The sequence below is a fragment of the Podarcis raffonei genome, chromosome 15, assembly GCF_027172205.1.
Source record: "Podarcis raffonei isolate rPodRaf1 chromosome 15, rPodRaf1.pri, whole genome shotgun sequence".
Lineage (NCBI taxonomy): Eukaryota > Metazoa > Chordata > Lepidosauria > Squamata > Lacertidae > Podarcis > Podarcis raffonei.
This window is the reverse complement of record NC_070616.1, coordinates 16,200,517-16,225,732: the sequence shown is the minus strand read 5'-3', so window position 1 is coordinate 16,225,732 and position 25,216 is coordinate 16,200,517. Positions and strand designations below refer to the sequence as shown.

Below are 25,216 nucleotides of genomic sequence, written 5' to 3'. Positions count from 1 at the left end.
GTTATCTGCTGTCTCCTTTTACAGACATGTAGGATTATTGTTTACTCATTATTTTATTTTTTTGCATTTATATCTCACCCTTCTCTCTCCAAGGATCTCAATGTGGCATTCATGGTTCTCCCCGATCTTCATTCAATCCCAACAACCTGCGAGGTAGGTTAGGCTGAGAGCCGGTGACTGGCCCCCAAGGTCGCCCTGAGTGAGAGTTTCATGGCTGAGGGAGGATTTGAACCCTGTTCTCTCCCAGCAAATAGCCCAGAACATTAACCACTACCCCTCAACTATGGCATTTTAGCTCAGTCATCGAATTCAGATCTGTAACAAAGCAGCTCCCCAACCCCTGCACATAAAATAATGTTGCTGATGCTGGTGGAAGTTGCAAGCCACAATATCTAAACAGCACCAGATTGCAGTTGGGGGGGTGAGAGGGAGACATAAACCACAGCTGTATAAATAGATGAAGCTCTGGGTCTCTTCTAGATAAGTTGCAGGGTGGTTAGATGGTGTTGCATCAAGCAGATGTTATCCCACTTACTGCAGCATCTTTTCCCGGCACTTTCTTTATCACAAAAAAAAACAAAAAAAAACCAAACCACTTGGGGGTGTTAAGGAAAAAATCTAGGTGCGAGGCTGCTCAGTCACCTAGCTCGGCGGGCAGAGCCCGCGGGTACCTGCGGAATAAAGGAAGGATTCCAGCCACCAACCGGAGCAAATAGTTGTAGACCAAAGTTTATTGCGCAATAGGTTCAAAGAGCAAATTTGAACCCCGAGGATGGGGTGACAAAGACTTTTAAAACTTTCCCACCATATCCCAGGATACAGTTCGTACAGCATCATTGCTACATCACTGACATGTCACAAAAGGGGAGGGGTTAACCTTGGCAAACATGTCCAGACAAGTCCTTGGTACACGATTAGCATAAGCAGACATGGCAGGGCAAGACTCAGGTATAAGATTAGCATAGACAAATATGTCTTAAGTACCCACCACCCAAAAAAGTACAATAGAAGTTCCTTTGCATATCTGGAGCCTGAGGCGAGTCAGGTGATGAGATTTGGCTTCCTTTGGCTAACAATGAGTCCAGCAATTGTCACCTCTGGGAACTTCCTGGAGTCCTTTTTCAAGGGGAAAATAGCTTTGGAATGGAGGAAACTGGGAAAGGAGATGATTTTATATTATTTTTTTAAGCTAGGTAACTTCCCTGAGCTGTCAAGTCGAAAGGATACATTCAGGCATAATATTTGTAATATTTAACTTTAAAGATGTGCCCCCCCCGGTAATTTCCGTAACAGTTGGCAGTCTAACCCTCTGTAAGGCTGCTTCTGATGTTCCTGTTTAGCACAGTCCTTAATTCAGAAACCTAAGGACTAGAATCTTACTTCAGGGAAGAGTGAGAGCTCAGGGGAAGAAGAAGAAGAAGAAGAAGAAGAAGAAGAAGAAGAAGAAGAAGAAGAAGAAGAAGAAGAAGAAGAAGAGGAGGAGGAGTTTGGATTTGATATCCCGCCTTTCACTCCCTTTAAGGAGTCTCAAAGCGGCTAACATTCTCCTTTCCCTTCCTCCTCCACAACAAACACTCTGTGAGGTGAGTGGGGCTGAGAGACTTCAAAGAAGTGTGACTGGCCCAAGGTCACCCAGCAGCTGCATGTGGAGGAGCAGAGATGCGAACCCGGTTCCCCAGATTACGAGACTACTGCTCTTAACCACTACACCACACTGGCTGCCTTGCATGCACAAGATCCCAGGACTAAACTCCAGCAACATCTGCAGGCATGGCTGGGAATGTTCCCACCTTGAACCCAGGACAGTTGCTGCCAGTTTGTGCAGACATTACTGAGCTAGATGAAGCAAAGGTCTTCCTCTGTCCCTGTACTAAAACAGTTTACTAAGTTCTTATGCTCTTTGCCTATTAGTTATGTGCAAAAATAAACCAATGCACTCTGGTTTCTCTTCAGATCATATAAATCTTTCGCCTTTTACAAAAGGCATTACATTGGAAACGTTTGTGATATGGTATGAGTCCAAATAGGTCGAGCCAAAAAGTTATTCAGTAGACACTGAATCCAGCTGACTGCCTGTTTCATTGGACTTTGGCAAACAGCAAGAATTTGAAATGGATTCAGCAGGGTGTTGTGCTTAATTATTTTCCCACAAGTGTCATTGCAGTTTTTAAGCTTGATCCCGGGAGAAACATAAACAAACAAGGAATTTCATGATCATCCAGTTGTGAGCCAAGTTGGGGTTGGAGCGGCGTAAGTCTGGTGTAGTAGAAATCACAGGCAGGAGTTTGTAGCACTGAACTGAGTGGAAGTGACACACTCCGTGTCAACTTTAAACTCCCTTGGCCCACCTGAGAAAGCTAAAAAACACGGAGGCTGGCCAGTCTCAAAATGGTGGCAGAGATGGGCATAATCAGATGATAGTTAATGGTTTTTAATACTCTCTTGGGAGCAAGTCTCCTGATATGCTGTATCTGGAACTTTTACAGAGATGGCAAACCTGTGTCATGTGCTCAATTTCAAGAACCCCTTGGAGACATTCCATATACAGTGGTACCTTGGGTTAAGAACTTAATTTGTTCCGGAGGTCCATTCTTAACCTGAAACCTGAAGCACCACTTTAGCTAATGGGGCCTCCTGCTGCTGCTGTGCCACTGGAGCACGATTTCTGTTCTCATCCTGACCCGAGGTACTATTTCTGGGTTAGCAGAGTCTGTAACCTGAAGTGTATGTAACCCGAGGCAGTGGCGTAGCGTGAGTTGTCAGCACCCGGGGCAAGGCAAGTAATTTGCACCCCCTAACCCGTGGATTTGCGCCCCCTAACCCTAACCCCCAGATGTTGCGCCCGGTGCGGCCGGCCCCCCCTGCACCCCCCACGCTACGCCACTGACCCGAGGTACCACTGCAAATGGATTCAGCCGCATCAAAGATCCCAGTTTGGAGCTTTACTTCTGTTCAAAGACCAGGCCACTGTCTTTCTCTGAAGAGCTGATGGTTCAGCCCAGGGCCACAGAAAAAAAGGCACAATATCAAAAATTGACCACATTCTTGTGATGCTTATGCCTAGCTCCGATAAGGGCTTGAGGCATTTCTGGGAACATGATGTTAGAGATGAAACTTCTGTCACTGAGCGGGGCAAGATTTAGAGCTCTGTGCCTTTTGAAACCACTTCTGCCAAAGTGAAAAGAAAGTGTTTTGAAAGCGTTTCACCACTTGGCATTGGAACCGCCCCGCCCCCCATGCCTGTTGGATGAAATCAATACATTGGCTGATCCCATTTTCTAGAGAAATTGGGGTTTGTTGGGTTCACATGTCCACCATGTATGATGGTTTCCCCTCTAGAGAAAACTCGTTTTTGATTATAGCATTCAGAGTAACTGAGCAAATAACAAAACAGAAAGTCTTCCTTAGCTCTTGCTTTCAATTTTTGATTACTCAACCTGTCAGGGAACTGCCATCGGAACTAGAGGAGGAGGCGAGGCCCCACAACGATGCTGGAGAGGGGCCAAGCAGGGAGAGAGGCAAGTCTCCTGTTGGGGAAGAAAATCAGTGCTACACCAGGGATAGAGGGGGGCCAATGGGGGAAGCAGAGAGCAGGCTCTGGGACTCTTCACTGGACACCAGCGGGGAGAGCACAGGTCCTCTGCTACCCACGCCCTCCCTGCACAGAAGACTTCCGCACAGGGAGAGTAGGAGGAGACTGGGCGTCAAACAACTTTTATGTTGGAAAAGGTTTAAGAAACGCCCACTGACGGATTCTGCCAGCGACTGAACAGCCACGGAGTGGATGGCTGTCCAGCGAGAAATGGTTTAACCAGCCAACCTAGCCCAGAGCGGTGGCTATTTACGCACAAGCAACCCCTAAAGCCATTACACAACCCAAATTTATTGCATAAGAATTTGGGCTTTTTCCTCTCTCTCTCTTTTGTAAAATTGACTGTGGTTGCATCTTTGGACATGCATTTTTTAAATAATAATAATAATAATGTTATTACGGTTTATAGAGAAAAATACAAAGCTTAATATATTTTCCCTTTTCTTAAGCAAACCAATATTTTTATTGGGGGGGGGGTAGAGAAGAGGGGGAAAAGAAATTTTAAAAAAAGAATAGAAAAGAGGTTAAAAGAGGAAGATAGAAAAATAAGATTCAGAAAGTAAAGAACTACTGATTCTTCATCTGGCTGCTATATAAAAACAATACTGTATCCACTTTGTCCAATCCAATATAACACCCAGCAAAGCTACATTCTATATACAAATATTATCTTCAATCATGATTTCTTTTTCTTTTTCACGCACTGATTTGTTAAAGGGCAGGCAAAGATAGATTTGGGATCTTGTACTCCTGGAGAAATTGACTTGGTAGTTTAACTATGCGCTGCATGAAGAAGGACTTTCTTTTATCTTTTCTGAATCCCCCAACATTCAGTTGAATCAAATGTTCATGAAGTAGATTTGTTTCACCCATTTTAGAAGCAACCCTAGAACTTTTACTCATGTCTGACCAGTGCTCTATTTGGGGGAGGGTGGAGTCAGGAGGAGAGTTGCAAATCCAAATCTGTGATGAAAGCTTTCGTCGAGTCATCCTACCAACCATTCAGTGACAAAAAACTGCAGCTTTGACGTGCCCTTTCTGGCAAATGGCCTTCAGACTAAGGAGTTTGATCCTCTGGGCAAACCAGCTTTTGCACATGGAAAATGTGAGTCAGGCCATGACAGGAAGGTGAGAGTTCATCCTGATTTGCTGGCACAAAGTTTACACAGACATTAAAAACATAAGACGATAAGGAGAGCCTGCAGGGTCAGGCCCATCTCATCCAGCATTCTGTCCTCACCAACCACATGCGCCAATGGGAAACTGGCAAGCAGGGTCCAAGCACAAGGCCCTCTCCCCTCCTGTGGTTTCCAGCAACAGGCATTCAGAAGCATTGCTGCCCCTGACTCTGAAGGCAGGGCACAGCCATCATGGATGGTAGCCATCAATAGCTCCCTCTTCCATTATTTCCTTGACCAGATGATCTCTGGTCTTTGTTGAGCCTTGGTTCTGCTTGTCTGCCTTGGACACAGCCTTCTTTTTTCTTTATTTATTGTTGCTGTTGTTGTTGTTTAGTCGTTTAGTTGTGTCTGACTCTTCGTGACCCCATGGACCAGGGCACGCCAGGCACCTCTGTCCTCCACTACCTCCCGCAGTTTGGTCAAACTCATGCTGGTAACCTCGAAAACACTATCCAACCATCTCGTCCTCTGTCGTCCCCTTCTCCTTGTGCCCTCCATCTTTCCCAGCATAAGTGTCTTCTCCAGGGAGTCTTCTCTTCTCATGAGGTGGCCAAAGTACTGGAGCCTCAGCTTCACGATCTGTCCTTCCAGTGAGCACTCAGGGCTGATTTCCTTAAGAATGGATGCGTTTGATCTTCTTGCAGTCCATGGGACTCTCAAGAGTCTTCTCCAGCACCATAATTCAAAAGCATCAATTCTTCGGCGATCAGCCTTCTTTATGGTCCAGCTCTCACTTCCATACATCACTACTGGGAAAACCATGGCTTTAACTATACGGATCTTTGTTGGCAAGGTGACGTCTCTACTTCTCAAGATGCTGTCTAGGCCTGTCATTGCTTTTCTCCCAAGAAGCAGGCGTCTTTTAATTTCGTGGCTGCTGTCACCATCTGCAGTGATCATGGAGCCCAAGAAAGTAAAATCTCTCACTGCCTCCATTTCTTCCCCTTCTATATCTAATTTTACAATCATTTTAACATTTCAAGGTTTGACTTCCTTCCCCCTCTTTCTGCGGTTCCTTAAATGTATTTTTTAAATATATTCTGCATATCCAAATTCATTTAATTTGCTCATTTAATTATCTACTTTAAATATATACTCTTATGAAACTGCAGGTTATTACAATAATCCTGCCAATGTTTTTATCTGTTTGCAATTTATCTGTAAATATTCAATAAACCATTTCCACTCTTTTAGAAAAAGTTTGTTATCTTGATTTCTTAATCTTCCAGTAAGTTTCACCATTTCTGCATGTTCCATAAGTTTTTGTATCCATTCTTCCTTTGCTTTTCTGCTCCTTTCCATTTTGGGGCGAGTTGCATTCTTGCTGCTGTAGTCGCATACATAAATAAATTTCTATACTCTTTAGGTAGTTCTGGCTCTATAATTCCCAAAAGAACTGGGCCCAAGGGCAGATGCCCAAGTGAATATGGACCCACTCAAAGAGCGGGAGTGGAGGGCACTTGGGGCATCATGCCTGAGCCCCCCAGCAGGGCCAAACCTGGTCCTGGAACAGGACAGGATTGGTTCCTCCTGGGAACTGCTCCACCATAGAATCATAGAATTGTAGCACTGGAAAGGTTATCCACACTGGTAATGTAGTCTAAGCCCCTGCAATGCAGGAGCCACACCTCAGTAATCCCTGACCAATGGTCATGTTCAGGTGTGTTTCCTCTCCTGGGCTACCTGGTGGTGGCTGAGGTAAGGAGGCCTCCACAGGGCTCAGTGGTGGCTAGACCAAGACTGCTGAAATATACTCGGAATCAAGAGTGGATTTCATGCTCTTTATTCAGCTCATAGTGGTGAGGAGGAATGGAAGTTCCCCCAGAATGTCTGCTTTATATACATTATTTACACAATGGGCCCCACGTGATTGGCTAATTCTGGGATTCTCTTGTAGGCCAATCAGGTTGCGGATTCACTTCCACCTGGAGCTGGATTGGGTGGCTCCTGTGGACCAATCAGAATGCTGCATTCTGGGTCCTATTGTTCTAGGATCAATCAGACTGCTGCATTCTGAATCCTATTGTTCTAGGACCAATCAGACTGCTGCATACTGAATCCTATTCAACTCAGTACATAACAACTGCCATTGCTCTTCCTGTGCTGACTGGACATATCTTGGCTCTGCAAAGGAAACCAAAGGGGGATTTCGTGGTGCTCTTTAGAACCGGATAAGCGAGAAGAGGAAGTTTTGCCACAATCAGAAGAGGAAGGATGTAAGACTAGCTCTCTCGCAGGTTCCCTTCTTCGCTGAGCACCTGCTGTCCTAATCATCCTTCCACAGAGGAAGCATCAAAGGGGCTCTCTCCCCCTCCCAATTCTCCACATTTAAAGAAAAATCCCTCCCAAAAATTCATCAGGATTTCAGTGCAAACTTCTCCTCATTCATGTATGCAATTTTGCAATCTATACACATTTTTGCAAAGCAATTCCCCACCCCCAAAGTGCAGCCTCGTGTTGTTGTTTAACCAATCCATGCATTTTTATGCACACTTTACACAGGCGTGTGGATTTTTGGCCAAATTCCTCGGCTGCGGAAGTGCACCGCAACATTCAGAAGAAGATTGAAGGATGGTTTTGTGTTTCAGTTTGCAAATTGCTTTGAGAGACACAAATTAAATAGAGTCACCTTTAAGCATGAACTGGGCCAAATTTCTTCTCACTCCCTAGCTCAGGAGAACACTTGTCACGCCATCTAGCCTCCCCACAAACAAAATCGGAGCGAACGCTCATGAAGTAGGCAGCTTTGTCTAATCTCTCTGCAAACGAATCAGGCTTGAAGGCTTAGCAAACAGGTGGCTTGGAGGTGACTTTACTTTGGGACTGGTGACAATGATAATTTTTCACCTGGCTTCTGCCAATCAATGGCCGTGATGCAACACATGAATTTCCAAAATCAACTGATTTAACATTGGCCTCTCTGAACTTTGTCGGGAATGCACCATGTCCAGTGTTCGAATAAGCAAAAACATAACTGCTTTCGCATGAGATGTCCAGATGATCCCCGAGAGAGGAAAACCAACAAGTCAAAGAGGATGGTTTTGGTTATCGCTTATAATGAGGATCAGGCAGGCATGAGACTCTTGCTTCCAGAGGTCAGTTGGGTTGACTCCAGCAACACTCTGGGAGTTTCAAAGTGCCCCTTCAACCTGCTGGGGGGGGGGAGAAACAGAGGTAACTTACACACATTTTATGGGCATTTTTTAACCAACCCATGCAGTTTCATGCACACTTTACACAAGTGTGTGGATTTTTGGCCACATTCCTTGGCTGCCGAAGTGCATTGCAAAATTGCTTCAAGAGACACAAATTAAACAGAGTCACCTCTGTTTAAACCCACAGAAACCTGGGGGTTCCCAAGCACCTCCTTACAAAATGCCCCTTCAACCTGTTGGGGGGACATAAACAGAGGTAACTTTCACACATGTTATTTGCAAGTATAGCAAGGAGGATGTCGGGGATTCTTTAGCTGTGATTCCCACATTGCAGGAGGGTTGACTTGATGTCCCTTCCAGCTCTACAACTCCATGATTCTGTGAATGTGGTCCAAACCGCATATGACATTTCCTTCCTAGCTTGCCCTCTATAAAAAAAACACACACACACACACACAACAGGGGTCTTGATCTGGATCCCAGCAGGAGATGCGAGGAGGGGGCTTTAACCCTTTGGTTCCTGCTGTGGCCATGACTCTAGGGTGAGATCTCGGTAAATCTCACAAGATCTCACCTGAAGCTGCTGCTTCTGCTGCCAGCACCACTTCTCTGCCAGTGGAAGAGGCAGCAGAGCAGGTGGGGCATCCACGAAGGTGCCACCTCTTGGGCTTCTGCCACCTGAGGCAGTTGCCTCATCCTGCCCCATGGGTTGGCCGCCTCTGATCAAATAGCAGAATTTCTCTAGAAATTAAAGATAGCTATGAATTGTGGCTAATGTTTAAATGCCAGCAGTGGGAAGGCACAGAAGGCGGTGTGTATGTTCATCTTTTTACAGCCTTAGATGATCTTAAACAGATCACAAGGGTATGAAATTCCAAGGAATCAAATAAATGCATTTATGAATTACTCGGAAGGCCGTGCTGAGAATGTTAATGGGGAAATGGTGACTATTCTCTTGATAGCAGCTAACATGTCAGTTTCGATGTACTGGGGACGAAGAGAAAGTTGGCAGAGCAGTCCATGTTAATGTTTGAGGTTCAGCAAAGGGCAACGGAAATGATCAAGAGAATAGAGCAAATGTTGCTGTGTTCGGGACTCTTTAGAGCATGGGTAGGCAAACTAAGCCCAGGGGCCAGATCCGGCCCAATCGCCTTCTAAATCTGGCCTGCAGACGGTAGGGGAATCAGCGTGTTTTTACATGAGTAGAATGTTTCCTTTTTTTAAAAAAAATGCATCTCTGGGTTATTTGTGCAGCATAGGAATTCGTTCATATTTTTTTTTCCAAAATAGTCCGGCCCCCACAAGGTCTGAGGGACAGTGGACCAGCCCCCTGCTGAAAAAGTTTGCTGACCCCTGTTTTAGAGAAAGGGTAAGAAAGGTGAAAAAATAGAAGTTTATAAAATGATGTGTAGTATGGAGAAAGTGGGGACGCGGGTGGCACTGTGGGATAAACCACAGAGCCTAGGACTTGCTGATCAGAAGGTCGGCAGTTCGAATCCCCGCGACGGGATGAGCTCCCGTTGCTCGGTCCCTGCTCGTGTCCTGGAGGAACGGTTACCCTCACACAAACACTGATTCAAAGGCTGTTTTGGGAACCAGCAGCAGGTCCACAACCCTCAGGGACATCCCCCCCAGGCCATACCCACTTCTCAGCCTCTAAACCCTCACCACCCTTCTTTCGCACCCTTCCTTGACGTGTTTGGACCTGGCTATGATCCATCCTTGAACTCTGAAGGTGCCTCTTGACTGCCTGGAGGACAGAGAGGGTGTTGGTTTTTTTCTCTCTCTCTGTGTGTGTGTTGCTTATGACGTCTTGCGGTTCCTTGGCTTCCCTAGTCCAGCAGGCTTTTCTTATTTTCTTAAGTGGCCTCCTTCAGTGCGTAGGGTATTTTAATCCTGCTTCGTATTTATTTAATTTAAAATTTATTTTTATAGATATCATTGGGCTAACAACAACTGCAACAAAAGCACACACCAAGCTGGTACAATAAAAACAGAAGGCTGAGTATACATTTAAACACAGAATGAAATAAAAAAACTCATTGGCATGGCTGAGATGAATTCAATAATATACTCTCATATATTATTCAATCAGCCAAATCCATTGAGAAGCATTCCTCTTCCTTAAGGAAGAACGCCACATTTCCCCCTTATTTACATGTGTAATAAAACCAAACCAAACCTCTGCAAATCTATCCTTTTCACATTGTCCCCTGGAAACACATAGTTTGTTGGTCAACTTTTCTGATAAAGCAAGTTCTCAAACATTGGAATAACAAATATTGGCTCCGTTCAGATCTCTCCTGCCTTTTAAAAAAGTGAAGGTGTTTTAGATTCCCTGTGTTTCGTTTCATGCTGGTGCGAATGCATGTTTTATTTCTTTATTGCTACAAGGTATATTTGCAAAAAAGGAAAAAGGAAAAAAAGAACCAAGTTTAAGTCATAATAGAGGACTTTGCTCCCTTAGTCCAAGGAGAGGTTGGACATCAGTGTCAGGTTCCAAGAGGACTCTTGACCCAGGACATGATTTGCGCTTCCACTATTTTCATGCCTCTGGCATTTAATCATGGACCAGTTCACAGGGCTGGAATCCAGGGAAAGCTGGCTGACTCAATCCAAAAAAAGCCTCCTGTCGCATCAGCTCTCAGGATCAACACCTCCTTTACGGGAACACAACAAACTACGCCTGAAGGAGAGGTGAATGCCCCCCGACCCTGAACAGCAGCTGAACCCTCTTGTGGCCCAGCCAAAAAGGACAGCTGAGGAGGCAGTGGGTGTGCTTTTGACAGTCTGGCTGGAATTTCCCACATTGCAGTGAGAAATTTCCCAGTGTCTTATTTGGCGATATGCACGTGGCAGGTCTCTGGCCAGCTGCTTCCAAAGAATGAGAGGATTAATTCAGCCACAAAGGGTTTCTCAGGATCTTGGTCATCATAAGAGCATTGCTTTAAGAATTGGCACTGATAAGGAAACTTCTGGGCTGAGAGACTACTCAACAGCCCAGCTTGTCGGGGTGCAAGTCCCCTACGGGTCCATGCGGTCAGTAAAAGAAGGAAATTCCAGCCAAGCAATTTGGAGCAAAACAGCAGTCAGTAGACTTACATCTGCGAGTTGAGGGAGGTGGCCATCTCGCATTGGGCTCCTTAATCCCCATCACTTCAACAGAAAGCTAGCTTGACTTGATTAGATTTTAACACTTGCTGGATCCAGGGATTAGAGGAGTCTGCCCCACTCCAACTCATAGCAATATACTGTATTTTCCCGTGTATAAGACTAGATTTTTTCCTTAAAAATAATGTAAAAATCTTATACTCTGGGCCATCTCCCCCCATTTTCTTAAATCTGGGGATGTCTTATACATGGGGGCGTCTTATAGATGGAAAAATATGGTATATTCTTTTATAATAAGTTTGCTTAATCATACTTACTACAAGCCACATTTTCTCAATCCATTTGGATATCGTAAGAGATATGCTTCCCCCCTATTTTAGCTATTATAATCTTAGCAGCAGTTATAATAATAATAATAATAATAATAATAATTATTATTATTATTATTATTATTATTTATACCCCGCCCTCCCCAGCCAAGGCCGGGCTCACAGCGGCTTACAAGCAATAATAAAAACAAGTTGAATGATTACAACTTAAAAACAAAATTGAAATACAACATTAAAATATTGAAATATTAAAATATTAAAATGTAGCCTCCTCGCAGGAGGAGAAGGAAAAGAAAAAAGAAAGAGAGCGAGGGAGGGAGGGAATCAAATTGGCTCCAAGCCAAAGGCCAGGTGGAACAACTCTGTCTTACAGGCCCTGCGAAAAGAAATCAGATCCTGCAGGGCCCTGGTCTCATGAGGCAGATAAATAAGACTGAACATTTTCTGGAAGAACATCTTTTAGATAACCAAGCAAAAATATTTTAGGTTCCAAGGGTATACGGTGTACTAACATATCAGAAATATTAGCCTGAACAGATTTCCAGATGGTTCTATTTGAGAACATTTCCAGAAAATATGTATGAGATTTTGTTTGTTTAACCCACATCTCCAATGTTTATCTGACCCTAACTTGTTTATTAAATTCAATTTATAAGGTGTTAAATACCATTGACAGAGGATTTTAAATACTTCTCCTTTAAATCTGCTGAAATTGTATTAGAATGGAAGTCAGCCCAAATCCAGTTTCCTGACTATGATCCAAATCCCGCACCCATTTTCTCATATACGTATCCTGGTTCTGATCCAAGTTTAACCAAAGCTCAAAGAATTTTGTGATTATGCCTTTATCTAAACGAAAGAATTTCCCATCTATTCTCTTTCCTGACTTCCTCATATTTTTGTATGAAGGAGGAGGACGCACCTCTAATTTTAAAATATTGGAAGAGTGGGGCTCTTCTTCCTTCCGAGGCATTTGCGACCTCCTTAGTTGTCAGAATAAGTTGAGCCTGCAACATCATCTCTAGGCTTTCTAAGCCAGTATTTTGCCATGGCTTGGAATCTTTAACTACCTTAGATGCTGGATTTAGAAAGTCATTATAAAATGGAAAGGTTAAAAGCCATAATCCTGGAGATACCGAATCGGATCCCTTGCCCCCTCTACCCTACCCATCCCTTTCCTCTTGCAGGTCACAGCTTGCTTTAATCAATGGGAGGCAAGCCACTCTGGGAGACTTTTTGCTTGAAGAGCTCAAATGTGCTAAATAACTAACTAACCCCCATTGCTCCCCAGCCAGCAGGGATGATGAGAGCCATAGTTCAACAATGTCTTGAGGGCACCAGGTTGGCAGGGGCCTCTCAGCACCGTTTCCTTGAATCTCCCTATTCTGTTTCCCCTGAGCTGGCCCTTTCAGACAGCCTCACATTCATGGCTCCCTGCCTTGGTTGTTTTTCTAAAGAAACACACAAGCATTCTTCTGTCTGATGAATCCGTGCATCACAGAAATGTCTGCCCAGGTGACTCAGGCTTGCCTGAAAGACTTTTCTGTTATTAGAATTTGTATTTGGTAATAGTTTTGCTAATAGTTTGCTATTTGCTAATAGTTATGAAATCACCTTACCTCATAGATGCCCACTCGACCGCTTCAATCTGTGGAAGGTGTCACATAATACCCCTTTCGCATTTGTCAGAAATTGATGTTTTAGCATGGCAGCAGTAACACAATGGAACTCCCTGCCTCTTGAGATCAGGCAGGCGCCTTTGCTCTACTCTTTTCAGCACCTGCTAAAAACATCTTTTCTTTAGGCAAGCCTACCCAGACATGTATAGTGTTGGTGCGTATTTTGATTTACAAAAAGAATAGAGCGATGGAATGATCAGTTAAAAACAACCATTTTAAGATTTCAAAAGGTAATTAAGGCTTTTAGATAATAATAAGAGTGGCTCCCAACAGAACACTAAAAACAGACTAAAACTTCAAACATTAAAAACAAAAGTGTGAGATCAGAAAACAAGAGTCTTCCATCTTGTGCTCTGGTGCCAGCCAGCTGACTCATGCCAGAGTGCCAGGACAAAAAGCAGGACATTCCAGGTTGACTTCTGTAATTCTGGGGTGTCCTGCTTAAATCAGGACTGTTGAGTGGTGTGCTCATCTTGTGTCATGGGTGGGCCGGTCCTGAGGCCAAGTGAGGTCATCTGGAGTGCTATGTCCAGTTCTGTGTAAGTAAACGTAAAGGGACCCCTGACCATTAGGTCCAGTCATGACCGACTCTAGGGTTGCAGCGCTCATCTCGCTTTATTGGTTGAGGGAGCCAGCGTACAGCTTCCGGGTCATGTGGCCAGCATGACTAAGCCACTTCTGGCGAAGCAGAGCAGCACACAGAAACGCCGTTTACCTTCCCGCCGGAGCGGTACCTATTTATCTACTTGCACTTTGACGTGCTTTTGAACTGCTAGGTTGGCAGGAGCAGGGACCGAGCAACGGGAGCTCACCCCGTTGCGGGGATTCAAACCACCAACCTTCCGATAAGCAAGTCCTAGGCAAGTCCTAGGTACCGATCCAGTTCTGGGTACCACGGTTCAATAAGGATATTGACAAGCTGCAAGGTGTGCAGAGGAAGGCAACCAAGATGATGCCTGGAAACCAAGCATGGTCGGGAGAGCTGGGGATGTTTAGCCTATAGAAGAGGAGGTTGGGAGTTGACATGAGAGCCTTCTTTACATATCTGAAGGGCTGTCACCTGAGCGATGGAGCAAGCTCATTTTCTGCTGCTTTAGAGGGGAGGACCTGAACCAATTCAAGAAAGGAGATTCCAACTAAGCATTAGGAAGAACTTTCTGAGAATAATTGTGGAACGGACTCCCTCAGAAGCTGGTAGTCTCTCCTTCACTGGAGGTTTTTAAATGGAGGATGGGTCATCATCTCTCAGGGATTCTTTAGTTGCAATTCCTGCCTTGGGTTGTCCCTTCCAATTCTACAATTCTATAAATCTGTGAGGCAGCCACTTCATGCAGCCACAAGGAGGCAGCAAATCCTTGGTTATTTCCTCCATTGCTTTCTGTTTGCTTCCAAGGGAGGCTTTTGTGTCTGGGGTGACAGGTGGTGGTGGGGTGCTCTGCCTCAGGTGCCAAAATAATGTGACCAGCCTCAGGTACTCTGCATCTGATGAAGCAACCTTTCCTAACCTTGGATTCCCCAGATGTCGTTGAACTACAACTTCCTTCATTCCTAGCTAGCATGGCCTGTGATCAGGGATGATGGGAGTTGTAGTTCAAGAACATCTAAGGTTGAGAAAGTGATGACCATCTGGGTAGAATAAAGAGGGAAAGAAACTGCTGAGCTAATAAATTGAACTGGAATACAAAAAAGGGAGGTACGAGGAGGTCCGAGAAACAAGTAAATGAAAAATAATGTGATGAAAAGATTGATTGTTTTTAACTACTTTTATTTTGTATTTTTTCTTTTTACTTTTTATATTTTGTAATGTAAAAATCTTAATAAAAATTTTATTAAAAAAAAGAGAAAGTGATGACCACCAGTTGGGATTGGCTGCTGGGAGAGCAGGCTGCCGGGCTCCTCCAATGGGGCGGACCTGGGTGTGAGTGACATTTGCTGCCTGCCCAGGAACTGGCTTTCATGTCCATCAGTCAGATAGCCCTGAAGGCTTTTCTGGTAGCAACACACCTTGGATTTGGACCTGAGATTGCAAGGCCACCTATGAACCTCTGCCCAACCTGGATTGCTGCTTCCATCAACATGCCTGCTGGGGCTGATGGGAGTTGGAGTCCAAAAGATCTGAATGACACCATCAGGTTGAGGGAGACTTTTTCCAGGAATCCTCCTCCTGCCACCCCTTTTGGACCCTCCAAGCCCACTCCACGTTGAAATTCCCAGAGAAGAGACAAACTCAGCAAGAGACAGAGATAAAACCAAATTGCATCTTTATTTTTGGAAGGCAGCAAGAGAACTGAGGAATTCCCTACTTGCAGACATGCATTAATAAATAGTGAGGATAGCTTATAATAACACAGTATGAATACTTTTTCATGAAATTCATATACTGCTTGATTGGGGTTTTTTTTAACAAACAAACCTCAAAGTGGTTCATAAAACAATGAAATAAATTATATATTTTTTAAAAAAAAACACAGTATAAATAGGAAACACACTATTCTTAAATCTCACAAAGAGCTTGAGGAGTACTTAAATATATAAATAAACACATACAAACAGGTATGGAAATGGATTCACAGAAGTGGGAGCATGCACATGCAGAGACCTCTAGTTTGCAAGACTCTAGTTTGCAACACAACCCCACCCCAAGCAAAAACTTGCTCAAAATTTCATTTTAGTTAAGCTTATACTACTTTTACTGCTGTGGCTTCCCCCAAGGAATTCTGGGAACGGGAGTTTTGTGCTTTGCTGAGAATTCTATGGACCAATCTGCATCTCTCCAGGAAGGACAGTGATCCTGAAAGCACTTTGGATATTTTGGAGCTCAAGATCATACCCTGTATTCTATCAGCCACATAATATGTGTTCCCAAATCTATCTATCTATCTATCTATCTATCTATCTATCTATCTATCTATTATCTATCTATCTATCTATCTATCTATCTATCTATCTATCTATCATCTATCTATCTATCTATCTATCATCTATCTATCTATCTATCTATCTATCATCTATCTATCTAAAGCATGAATTTTGTCCTAAAGTATGTTTTGGGGTGGCAGGGGGAGGGATAGTGTTTGTTTTCCTTCACCATCTTTCAGAATCAAACTGAATTTGAACATTCAGAATCCGCCTCTCTCTCTCTCTCTCTCTCTCTCTCTCTCTCTCTCTCTGTGTGTGTGTGTGTGTGTGTGTAAATTTCCTCATGTCTGCAAATATTGTGGCCTAGTAATGAACCTGACTTTCAGCCACACCAGAAAGCCACAGAGTTATTTCCAAAGGCTCTTCAAAAGATGGAGACTTGTATCAAGGAAGAGGATTCCTTTGCTGTGATTCCTGCATTGCAGGGGTCGGACCAGATAACCCTTGGAGTCCCTTCCAAGCCTACCATCCTGCGATTCTGTGATTTAGTCAAGAAAGGGCATCTTCTCATCCTCTGACCACTTCTCGCTGAGAAAGCCCTTCTCTGGAAATGGATGGCTTGATGAGAGCGGTGGCCCCGAGGGACCTCAATCTGGGTGGCAATGGTGGGTCCCTTGGGTAGGTGGGAATCAGAGAAACAGCAGGAGCACAGGTGGAATGAGGCTGTGGCCGAAAGGTAGCTCTTCCTAGCAGGAGATCTGCAGCTGGCACCAGAAGGACAGAGGCAGGGATGCAGATGGTTGACGGATAGGTGGGTTGTTCTCACTCTGGTGTAAGGGATGCCATAAGTTTTTTCACCCAGTCGGCCTTGGGGTCAGCACAGCCCGATCTACCATTCCTGAATACAAACCTGTCAAGGAAAGAAACAGGTGTTTACAGAGTCCCTCTCTATTGCACTTGGCTCTCTCCATTGTGAGATGCTCCTGCATTTTATAACAACATCAGAAGAACCTGCTGGATCTGGCCCAAGGGGGCTCATCTATTCTGGCATCCTGTTCTCACAGTGGTTAAGCAGATGCCCCCAATGGGAAACCCACAAGCAGGGTCCGTGCGCAAAAGCCTTTTCCCCTCCTGGGGTTCAGAAGCACTGCTGCCTCTGACTGGAGAGGGACAGCATAGCCATTGTAGCTAGGAGTCATCATTAGCCATGAATTTGTGCCTTTCAAAGGGCCATCCAAGTTGGTAGCCATTTGGAGAGATGGGAGCTCGCCTCACACTTTAGGAGCTGACCACAGGATCATGTTTGCCATGGATCGTGCCCTTGATTGGCAGGGAGGCAGAACCACAACCAGCCACACCTGTCACAGGTGAGACTTCTCTGGTTTGCTCCCATCCTGTAGCGTAAATTAAAAGTTTCCTGTTCACACGCTCTACCCATTTCTTCCTTTTTATTAATTCCAGATGTGGGATTAGTGATGAATTCCTCCTCAATTGCCCCAATGTTGGTTGAGGGGCTTTAATGACTAATTTCATGGCATTTCTTTCTTTTCTTTTGCATTTCAATTTTTTTTACAGCTAATGGCCACTATTGAAATGAAGGGGGTGAGAAAATCAGTAATTAAGGCCAGACAAAATGGACATTGGAGCAATTCAGAGAAGCTACTCAGTCCCCAAGCCACCATCAACAAGAAGAAGGGGTAGAGTGTGCAAACAGGACCCTTTTAACTAAAAGTACAGGAGCCCCCTAAAGCCTAAAGAAAGCTTTGTCTGTTCACCTACGGCATACATTTTAGTGCAAAATAAAAATGCAGCAAATCAAGGGCCCTGGCTCAGAGACAAACCATTTGCCTTGCATGCAGAAGGTCCTAGGTTCAGGTTCCAGGGGCAGGGCTGAGCGGGAGATGCTCTCTGACTGAAAACTTGGGCAGCTGCTGCCAGTCAGTGTAGGCAATACTGAACTAGATGAGCCAATGGTCTGACTTGGTATAAGGCAGCCTCCTGGGTTCAAAAGTAGACCACACAGAAATGCCCTCTTGGGCATCGGATCGCTTGGCATCTGCCCAGTCCCAAAACTTACACTACGGCAGGATGGTTGCAGTGTGAACTGGTGCGGAAAAAGCTCTTCACGATGCTCCTTGGGAACGGTTTGGGGTTGTATCTGCGGCAGCAGGGAGACGCGTCCATACCACCTGGAAGGAAGTTGCAAAAGGCAGGCGTCAGTTTTAACCATATGATCGTAAGCTGCAGTGTAGTGAGTAGAGTGTCAGAGTAGAACCTGGGAGAGACCAGGGTTGAAATCCCCACTCAGCCATGAATCTCAATGGGTGACATTGAGGGCCAGTTTACTGCCTCTCCATTTAACCTACCCTACAGGGTTGTTGTTGTTGTTGGGAGTAGGACCTGGGAGGCCAGGGTTCAAATCCCCCCAGGTCCAATGCACACCACCTCGAGCTCTTTGGAGAAAGAGGACGGGATAGATCAAAGTCCCAGAATAGCTTTATGAACTCTCAAAGGTTCATAATTCTTCTACGGATGATTGCCATCTTGCACCAAATTGCATTGGCCACTCCACAGGAGATCCAGAAGGTGGCAAAACAGGAGAACAGGCCTTTTCTGTGGCAGCTCCCCATTTGTGGGGTGCTCTTCCTGCTTGTTACATAACTTTAGCCACCAGGCAAACACATTCCTATTTAATCAGGCTTTTGGTTTATAGCTATCTATGGCTTTTTTTGTGTGGGCAGGATGTTTAAAACCTGCCTTTTAAAAATCTGAATGTATTTTAGATTATTGTTTTTTTTGTTTCATGCTGGTTTTAACGCATGTTTTATTCATTCATTGCTGTAAGTTATTTTTAGGTTGTTGTTTTTTTAAGTGACTAAGTTTATGCCCCTCCCCGTTTTGTTTTATGCTGGTTTGAATGGATGTGCTATGTATCCCTTGTAAGTCACTTTGAGTTCCTTTTGTAAAAATTAAAGGGACTAATAAGTTTAATTAAGTAATAATAATGACAACAATGACAACAACCCCCTGCCAAATGATATCCCTCATTTCAAATTTTATCACCCATGATTCTCCCCCTATTTTTAAAAGGGTTTCTGTCCCTCATTTTAAAGTTCTGAGTTCGAGATATACAAGCAGAAGAGGTTTGACTCACGTTGGGCAGCGACGGTCAGAGACAAGGAGACAAGGAGGAGGAGGAGGAAGGTGAGGCCAGCTACGGAGACCTTCATGTCTTCTGGAGATGCTGAGGATCGTCTCTCAAAGTCTCCCTGTGCTGCTTCGCTGCTCTCTACCTTTCTGTCCACCAAGTCTCTCTTTATATAGGGTTCTGGACACTGTCGCAGTGGAAAGAGTGAGTGCCTGTGTGAGTCCGTGGAGGTGGAAACACCAGAGTTTCATCCTCCAGAGTTGGTCATGGGGCAACTGATTCTGCCGCTAGCAGAAAAGGAAGTTACGTGAGAAGGGTTGAGGAAATCATTGGACGCAAGAGGAAGCAGAAGAAGGTGATAAATCGTTACCGCACGTGCTCAGTAGGTGAGGGGAGCAACACTGCCCTAAAAGGCCTGGAGCCAGGATGTGGGGACATCACAAGGCACCTGCCAGGGTCCCCTCTGCTGGGCTTTCCCCAAAAGAGGATTAAAGAGCCCCTTTTCTGATGCAGCTCTGACTCCTTAACATCTGCTCACATCTCTGAATAAATGGACACCTCAGAAGTTTCGGAAATATCAGGAAAGTTCTAGAAAAACCAGGTATATGGGGCTGATAGACCTAGATGTGGCAAACAGAGACTGATTCACATCAGGCAACGGTACTCAGGTCCTGCTTATGAGCTTCCCAGATGAATCAGAGAATTGTAGAGCTGGAAGGGACCCCAAGGGCCACACTCCTGCAATACAGGGAACACAGCAAAGGCGGACCCCCAGCCTCTGCTCAAAAGTCTCCAATGAAGGGGAGTCCGCCACTTTCCCAGGGAGTCTGTTGCACTGTCAAACTTCTCTTACCATCAGAAAGTTATTCCAAATGCTCAGTCAGAATCTCTTCTTGCAGAAGAAGAGGCTTCTGATCAGCCACTGTGAGGAAAGGAGGATATTGGACTTAGAGGGCTCACTTTTCACCTGATCCAGCAGCCAATAACACTTTTTAGAGCCGCAAAAAGCCAACTCAGAACACCATTTCATAGTTTTTCAGTTTGCAGTTTTAATCCAAACGACCATCTCCCCATGGTGCAGGACCTCACAAGCCACCTCCCCCCCCAAACACTTCTCCAGTGAAGTTCACAGATGAAGGAAAGGAGGAAGCTCTTGCCTTCATGCTGTGCTTGTGCAATAGAGGCATCTTGTAGCCACAGCTGGAATCCAGATGCTGGACCAGATGAATCTTCTGGCTGCTGATCAAACCAGTCTTCAGTTCTCCCAAAGCATTTTCCTTCTGAGTGTTTGTTCTCATTACAAGAGGTGAGATTGGTTGAAGGATATAACAACCTCAAAATAGCCCTACCGGAGCAAGCCAGTAGTCCATCTGGTCCAGCACCCTGTTCTGACAGTGGCAGACTAGATGCCGCAATGGGAAGCCCTCAAGACCTCAGCACGAGAGCATTCTCCCCTCCTGTCTTTCCAGCAACTAGTATTCAGAAGCATTGCTGCCTCCGGCTGTGGAGGCAGAGCAGAGCCATCATGGCTGGTAGTCACTGAGAGCCTTATCCTCCAAGAATTTGCCTTATCCTTTTTTTAAAGCCATCTAAGTTGGGTTGCCATACCTGCCACCTGCAGAAGCGAGTTCCATAGTTGAACTATGTGCTGGGTGGAGAAGTACTTCCATTTATCCTTCAAAACTGTCTAACATTCAGCATCATTGGGTGTCAACCTGTTGTGTTCTTATGAGAGAGGAAGGAAAATGTCCCACCTTCCACTTGCCCATGCCATGCACCAGTCATTTAGCCTCTTACATGCCCTTTCTCTAAACAGACTAGAACACTGCAACCCTAATGCATAGAGGAGCCTGAAATACGGTATACTCGGAGTCCTGTAGTGATTTCATACTCTTTATTGCAGCTTGTAAAACAGTGATTGAATTGCCCTCCAAACCTCAGGCTTTTACTATACATTATTTACACAATGAGTCCCGTCTGATTGGCTGATTCTGATTGGTCTTTTCCTGCAGGCCAATCAGTTGTTGCATTCTACAATCCTACCAGCCTAATAGGCTGATTAACTTCTTCCTGGAGCCTGATTGGTCTTCTCCTGCAAGCCAATCAGTTGTTGCATTCTAGGATCCTACTTGCCTGTTGTTTTAGGATCCAAGGTTAGTACATAACAGAGCCCCTCCATCCCCATGATCACTTTTGGTGCCCTTCTCTCTACCTTTTCCAACTCCACAATATCCTTTTGGAGGTGAGGGGACCAGAACTGCACACAGCATTCCAACTGTGGCTGCACCATAGATTTGTAAAATGGCATTATCATCTCTGCAGGTTTATTCTCAATTCTTTTCCCAATGATGCCTAGCATGGATTTTCCCTTTTCCACAGCTGCTACACTCTACGACCACAGGTTCATGAAACTACGTCCTTTGAGCCCAAGGTCTCGCTTCTAGTCCTTCCCCTCCAGTTCACATTCCATGAGCATTTATGTGAAATAAATATTTTTTGCTCCAACATGCATCACTTTGCACTTGTTTATATTGAATAGCACTTGCCTGAATCCCACACCCATTTTGCTTGTGGCAGATTGAAGGGGGGGTGCTGATCCATGGCTATGGTGTTCAAGGTACCCATGGAGGCAGGAGGAAATAAATGACTCATGCCAACTTCCAGCTGAGTCGAGCCTTGGCAAGAGGGCCATCACGGGACACAGAGTGGATCCCTCTCCCCAGAGAGGGAAGTCTCAAGGGATTACTATTTCAAGTGCCAGAGAGCAAGGAAGCCACCAAGAACTGATGCAAGATCCCTTTTTCATGGGTCACAGCCGTCTTCCCCCTCTCTTCTGCCGCTGCCATGGTTTGTGTCATGTGGCTAAATATATCCCCAGAGGAAATCTAAGACGCCACCATGACAAAGCAGTTTCATTGAAGTGCCTTTGGTTCCTGGCCCTGCAGAAGCAGACAATGGTCCTCAAAAGACAAGGAAGGAGAAGAGTGGAAAAAGGAGAACCGGGCAGGCCCTTTTCAGTTTTCTCTTTCCTTTTGCCCTGGGTGCGTCTGAGAAGCAGGCACATTTTGCTTTGAAGAAGACCAAGGACACAAGGCAGCTTCAGGAAGAACATGAGAAGAGCCTGATGGATCTGTTGCCCCATCTAGTCCAGCTTCCTGCTCACACCCTGGCCAGCCAGATGCCCATCATGAGAAATCAACAAGGAACATCCAAGCAGAAGAAGATCCAAGCACAATTCTGAATCATAGAATTGTGGATTTGGAAGAGACCCCAAGGGTCTTCTAGTCCAACCCCCTGCAATGCAGGAATGTCAGCTAAAGAATCTCTAACAGACGGCGATCTAACTTCTGCTTAAAGACCTCCAAGGAAGGAGGTTATAACCTCCCCAGAAACAAACAAGAACAAATGATCAATAAAGCCCAGAGAAAGCCTGTCCTCCATGTAAACAAACCCTGGTGATGAAGTCATTTAGGGAAGTTATTTCTTTATATTGGCTACTTTTAATTTTTGTGTCAGTTTTTTCCAGCAATGCTTTTGCCAAATTGCATTATAACATTGGTCCATAGTTAATAATTGTAATGCTTTCCATGTCTTGGCAATAGTTGTTCTTGCAGTGATTAATAGGTGTGTTATGAATTCTTTGTTTCTAATCTGCAATGTATTGTGACGATATAAATTAGGTGGAGCCAGTCCTGGGGTCAGGGAGATTGTCTGCCCTGTAATCAGTGATATTTCCAGGTACGTTTTTCCAGAACTTTTCTATTATTGGACACTCCCACCACATGCATTAATATGTCCCTCCAGAGGGATGTCCTCTCCAAGACGTGGGAGAATGATTGATTTGTCTGCAGTCTGTTCCAAGCCTCTTCTTCAATTTCTAAATTACAATTCAGCTCCCACCACCTCCTCAAATTTTGCTGGGGACAAAACTGAACCTCCACAAAAGATATATAGAAGCTAAGGTAAAGGTAAAGGGACCCCTGACCAATAGGTCCAGTTGTGACCGACTCTGGGGTTGCAGCGCTCATCTCGCTTTATTGGCCAAGGGAGCTGGCGTACAGCTTCCAGGTCATGTGGCCAGCATGACTAAGCCGCTTCTGGCAAACCAGAGCAGCACACGGAAACTTAGAGAGCCAAGAGTTTGAACAAAACATGGTTTTTAAATATATAAATTAAGATGAATACATTAACACATATAAATAGGGGCATAGGACTGGATTAGTCCTGCAGCCACAGGCTGGAGATCAACATGGTGGTTTTGCAAAGCTGCTTGGAAACAGATGGTTGTTGTTGTTGTAGTAGTAGTAAAATCAATAAAACAAAATATAAAAATGGTACAAACCCATTTTTCTGTGTTAGTGAACCAAAAAAAGGAATGCAAGATAAAAAGGTTAAAACAGAATTTTTTTGAGCTCACTGACAAATGAAGGGGCCTGAATTTGAGAGGACTGGGGGAAGCCAAGTGATGCACCAAATGGGTTGCTGAGGTTCAGAAGTGCCTTTTCCTCACAGTATCTTCAGTTGGTGTCGGGCAACGCAGTGGAGGTTGAGCTGGTGGGATTTTTAATTCTGTCAAGGTGTTCCATAAGATCCTTGACCCACTGGGCATTTGGGTCAGCGCAGTTTGATAGTCCATTGTTGAATATACACCTGTCAAGAAGAGAAACGGACATTCACCGTGTGGCACTGAATGTGTCCTTTTCATTCTCCTTTAACCTGACAGCCTCACTTCTTTTGGGTTGGGAGAAACAGGTGGGCAGTTCATCTCCTACATCAGGCCCAGCCTGTGCTAGGCTGTAGAGATGAGGGAGAAATTGGTTCTGCTCGTACTTTTAAAGTGGGCACTCAAATTCCAGCTTCCCAAACCAATACGTTCATCAGAACACAACTTGTCTTCATGAGTCACACTTCCCTGAATTTTGCAGTACAAAATTGCAATGCATTATATATATATATATATATATATATATATATATATATATATATATATGCATGCATACACAGAGAGAGAGAGAGAATAATATATAAGTATGCAATTCATTAGGAGGAAATTCCTTACAAAAATGCAAAATTTGAGAAAAACACGCACCCGAATGTCTACAAGATTCCATTCAGACTTTTAAAAATATAAATAAACGCAAAACTGAGAGAAGCTGAAATTGTCAGATTTCTCCACAACCAGTGGGAAGTTGTAGCCAGTCTCTGCTGTGAGGTGACAATTTATCCATTTCACCCTGACCTCATAATTTCCCTCATCTCTCTGCTGCCTCCTCTTATCGTATTTTCCCTCACACTCAACTGGGCCCTTGGCTTTTGCCCAGAATCCAAAACCTACACAACAGAAGGCAGGTTACATCTGCTGATGGAGCGGAAATAATCCTTCACAGTATTCTTTGGGAATATCTTCTTGGAATGCTTCGTTCAGCAGGGAAATGTATTCACCCCAGCTATAAGAGGTGGAGGGGAAAACCGGTATTGAAATTCATATACAAAATTCATAAAAAGAAACATATGGGTATCACAAGAGACAACATCATCCGCTTGACTGGAGGGTTACCCCCTCTTATCTTTACACTGAGGCCCTTGCATTTGAAAACAGAAGTGGAGAACATCAGGCCTGGGGTCTGAAGGTGGCTCCTCAGGACTATCTATCTGGTCCTCAGGCACCCTTCCTAGACCATACCCTTCTCCTCTTTAGAGATCCTGCTCTCCACCTTCAGGACTGAAGTCACCAAGTGGGGTGGGGGGGTGGGAGATAAGAAACATTCAGAGTTTCCATTTCCAGAATTGAGGAGAGGATGTCAGGGGGGCAAATCAGTCCATGGTTAGCAGAAAGAGGAAGTTGGGTGCAATCAAGAGATGCACAGACCAAAGGAGGCTGATGGAGAATGAGGCAAATTTCACAGGAAGAACCTTTCATGAGAAGGAGGGCTGTTTCTACACACACTGACGTCCTGCGATACAGAGGCAGGATGCCATGGAAAGGGCGCATCACTTGGGGCTTTTGAGTTCACGAAAAGGTAATGGGGATGGAGGGGCTCCCCTATACAGAAAGGTTGCAGCATTCTTGTTCTTTTAATTTAGAAAAAAGACGAGGAAGAGGTGTCATGAGAGATGTTTATAAACTGATGCAGGGCAAGAAGAGAAAATTTTCCTTCCTCT

The 25,216-nt window shown here is 44.7% G+C and overlaps 2 protein-coding genes across 2 annotated transcripts in view; one reads left to right on the top strand and one right to left on the bottom strand.

Annotated features, from left to right (window-relative positions):
- The window catches only part of HIP1 (huntingtin interacting protein 1), a 315,500-nt gene that overhangs the window by 123,075 nt on the left and 167,209 nt on the right, over positions 1-25,216 (top strand). The gene's annotated exons all lie outside the window — the stretch shown is intronic.
- LOC128402781 (C-C motif chemokine 5-like) lies at positions 16,729-19,136 on the bottom strand. The gene is made up of 3 exons (XM_053367163.1): positions 19,061-19,136; positions 17,984-18,095; positions 16,729-16,816 (listed from the first exon to the last, which is right to left on the bottom strand). The coding sequence occupies exons 1-3, from the start codon at positions 19,134-19,136 to the stop codon at positions 16,729-16,731; spliced, it is 276 nt and encodes a 91-aa protein (XP_053223138.1).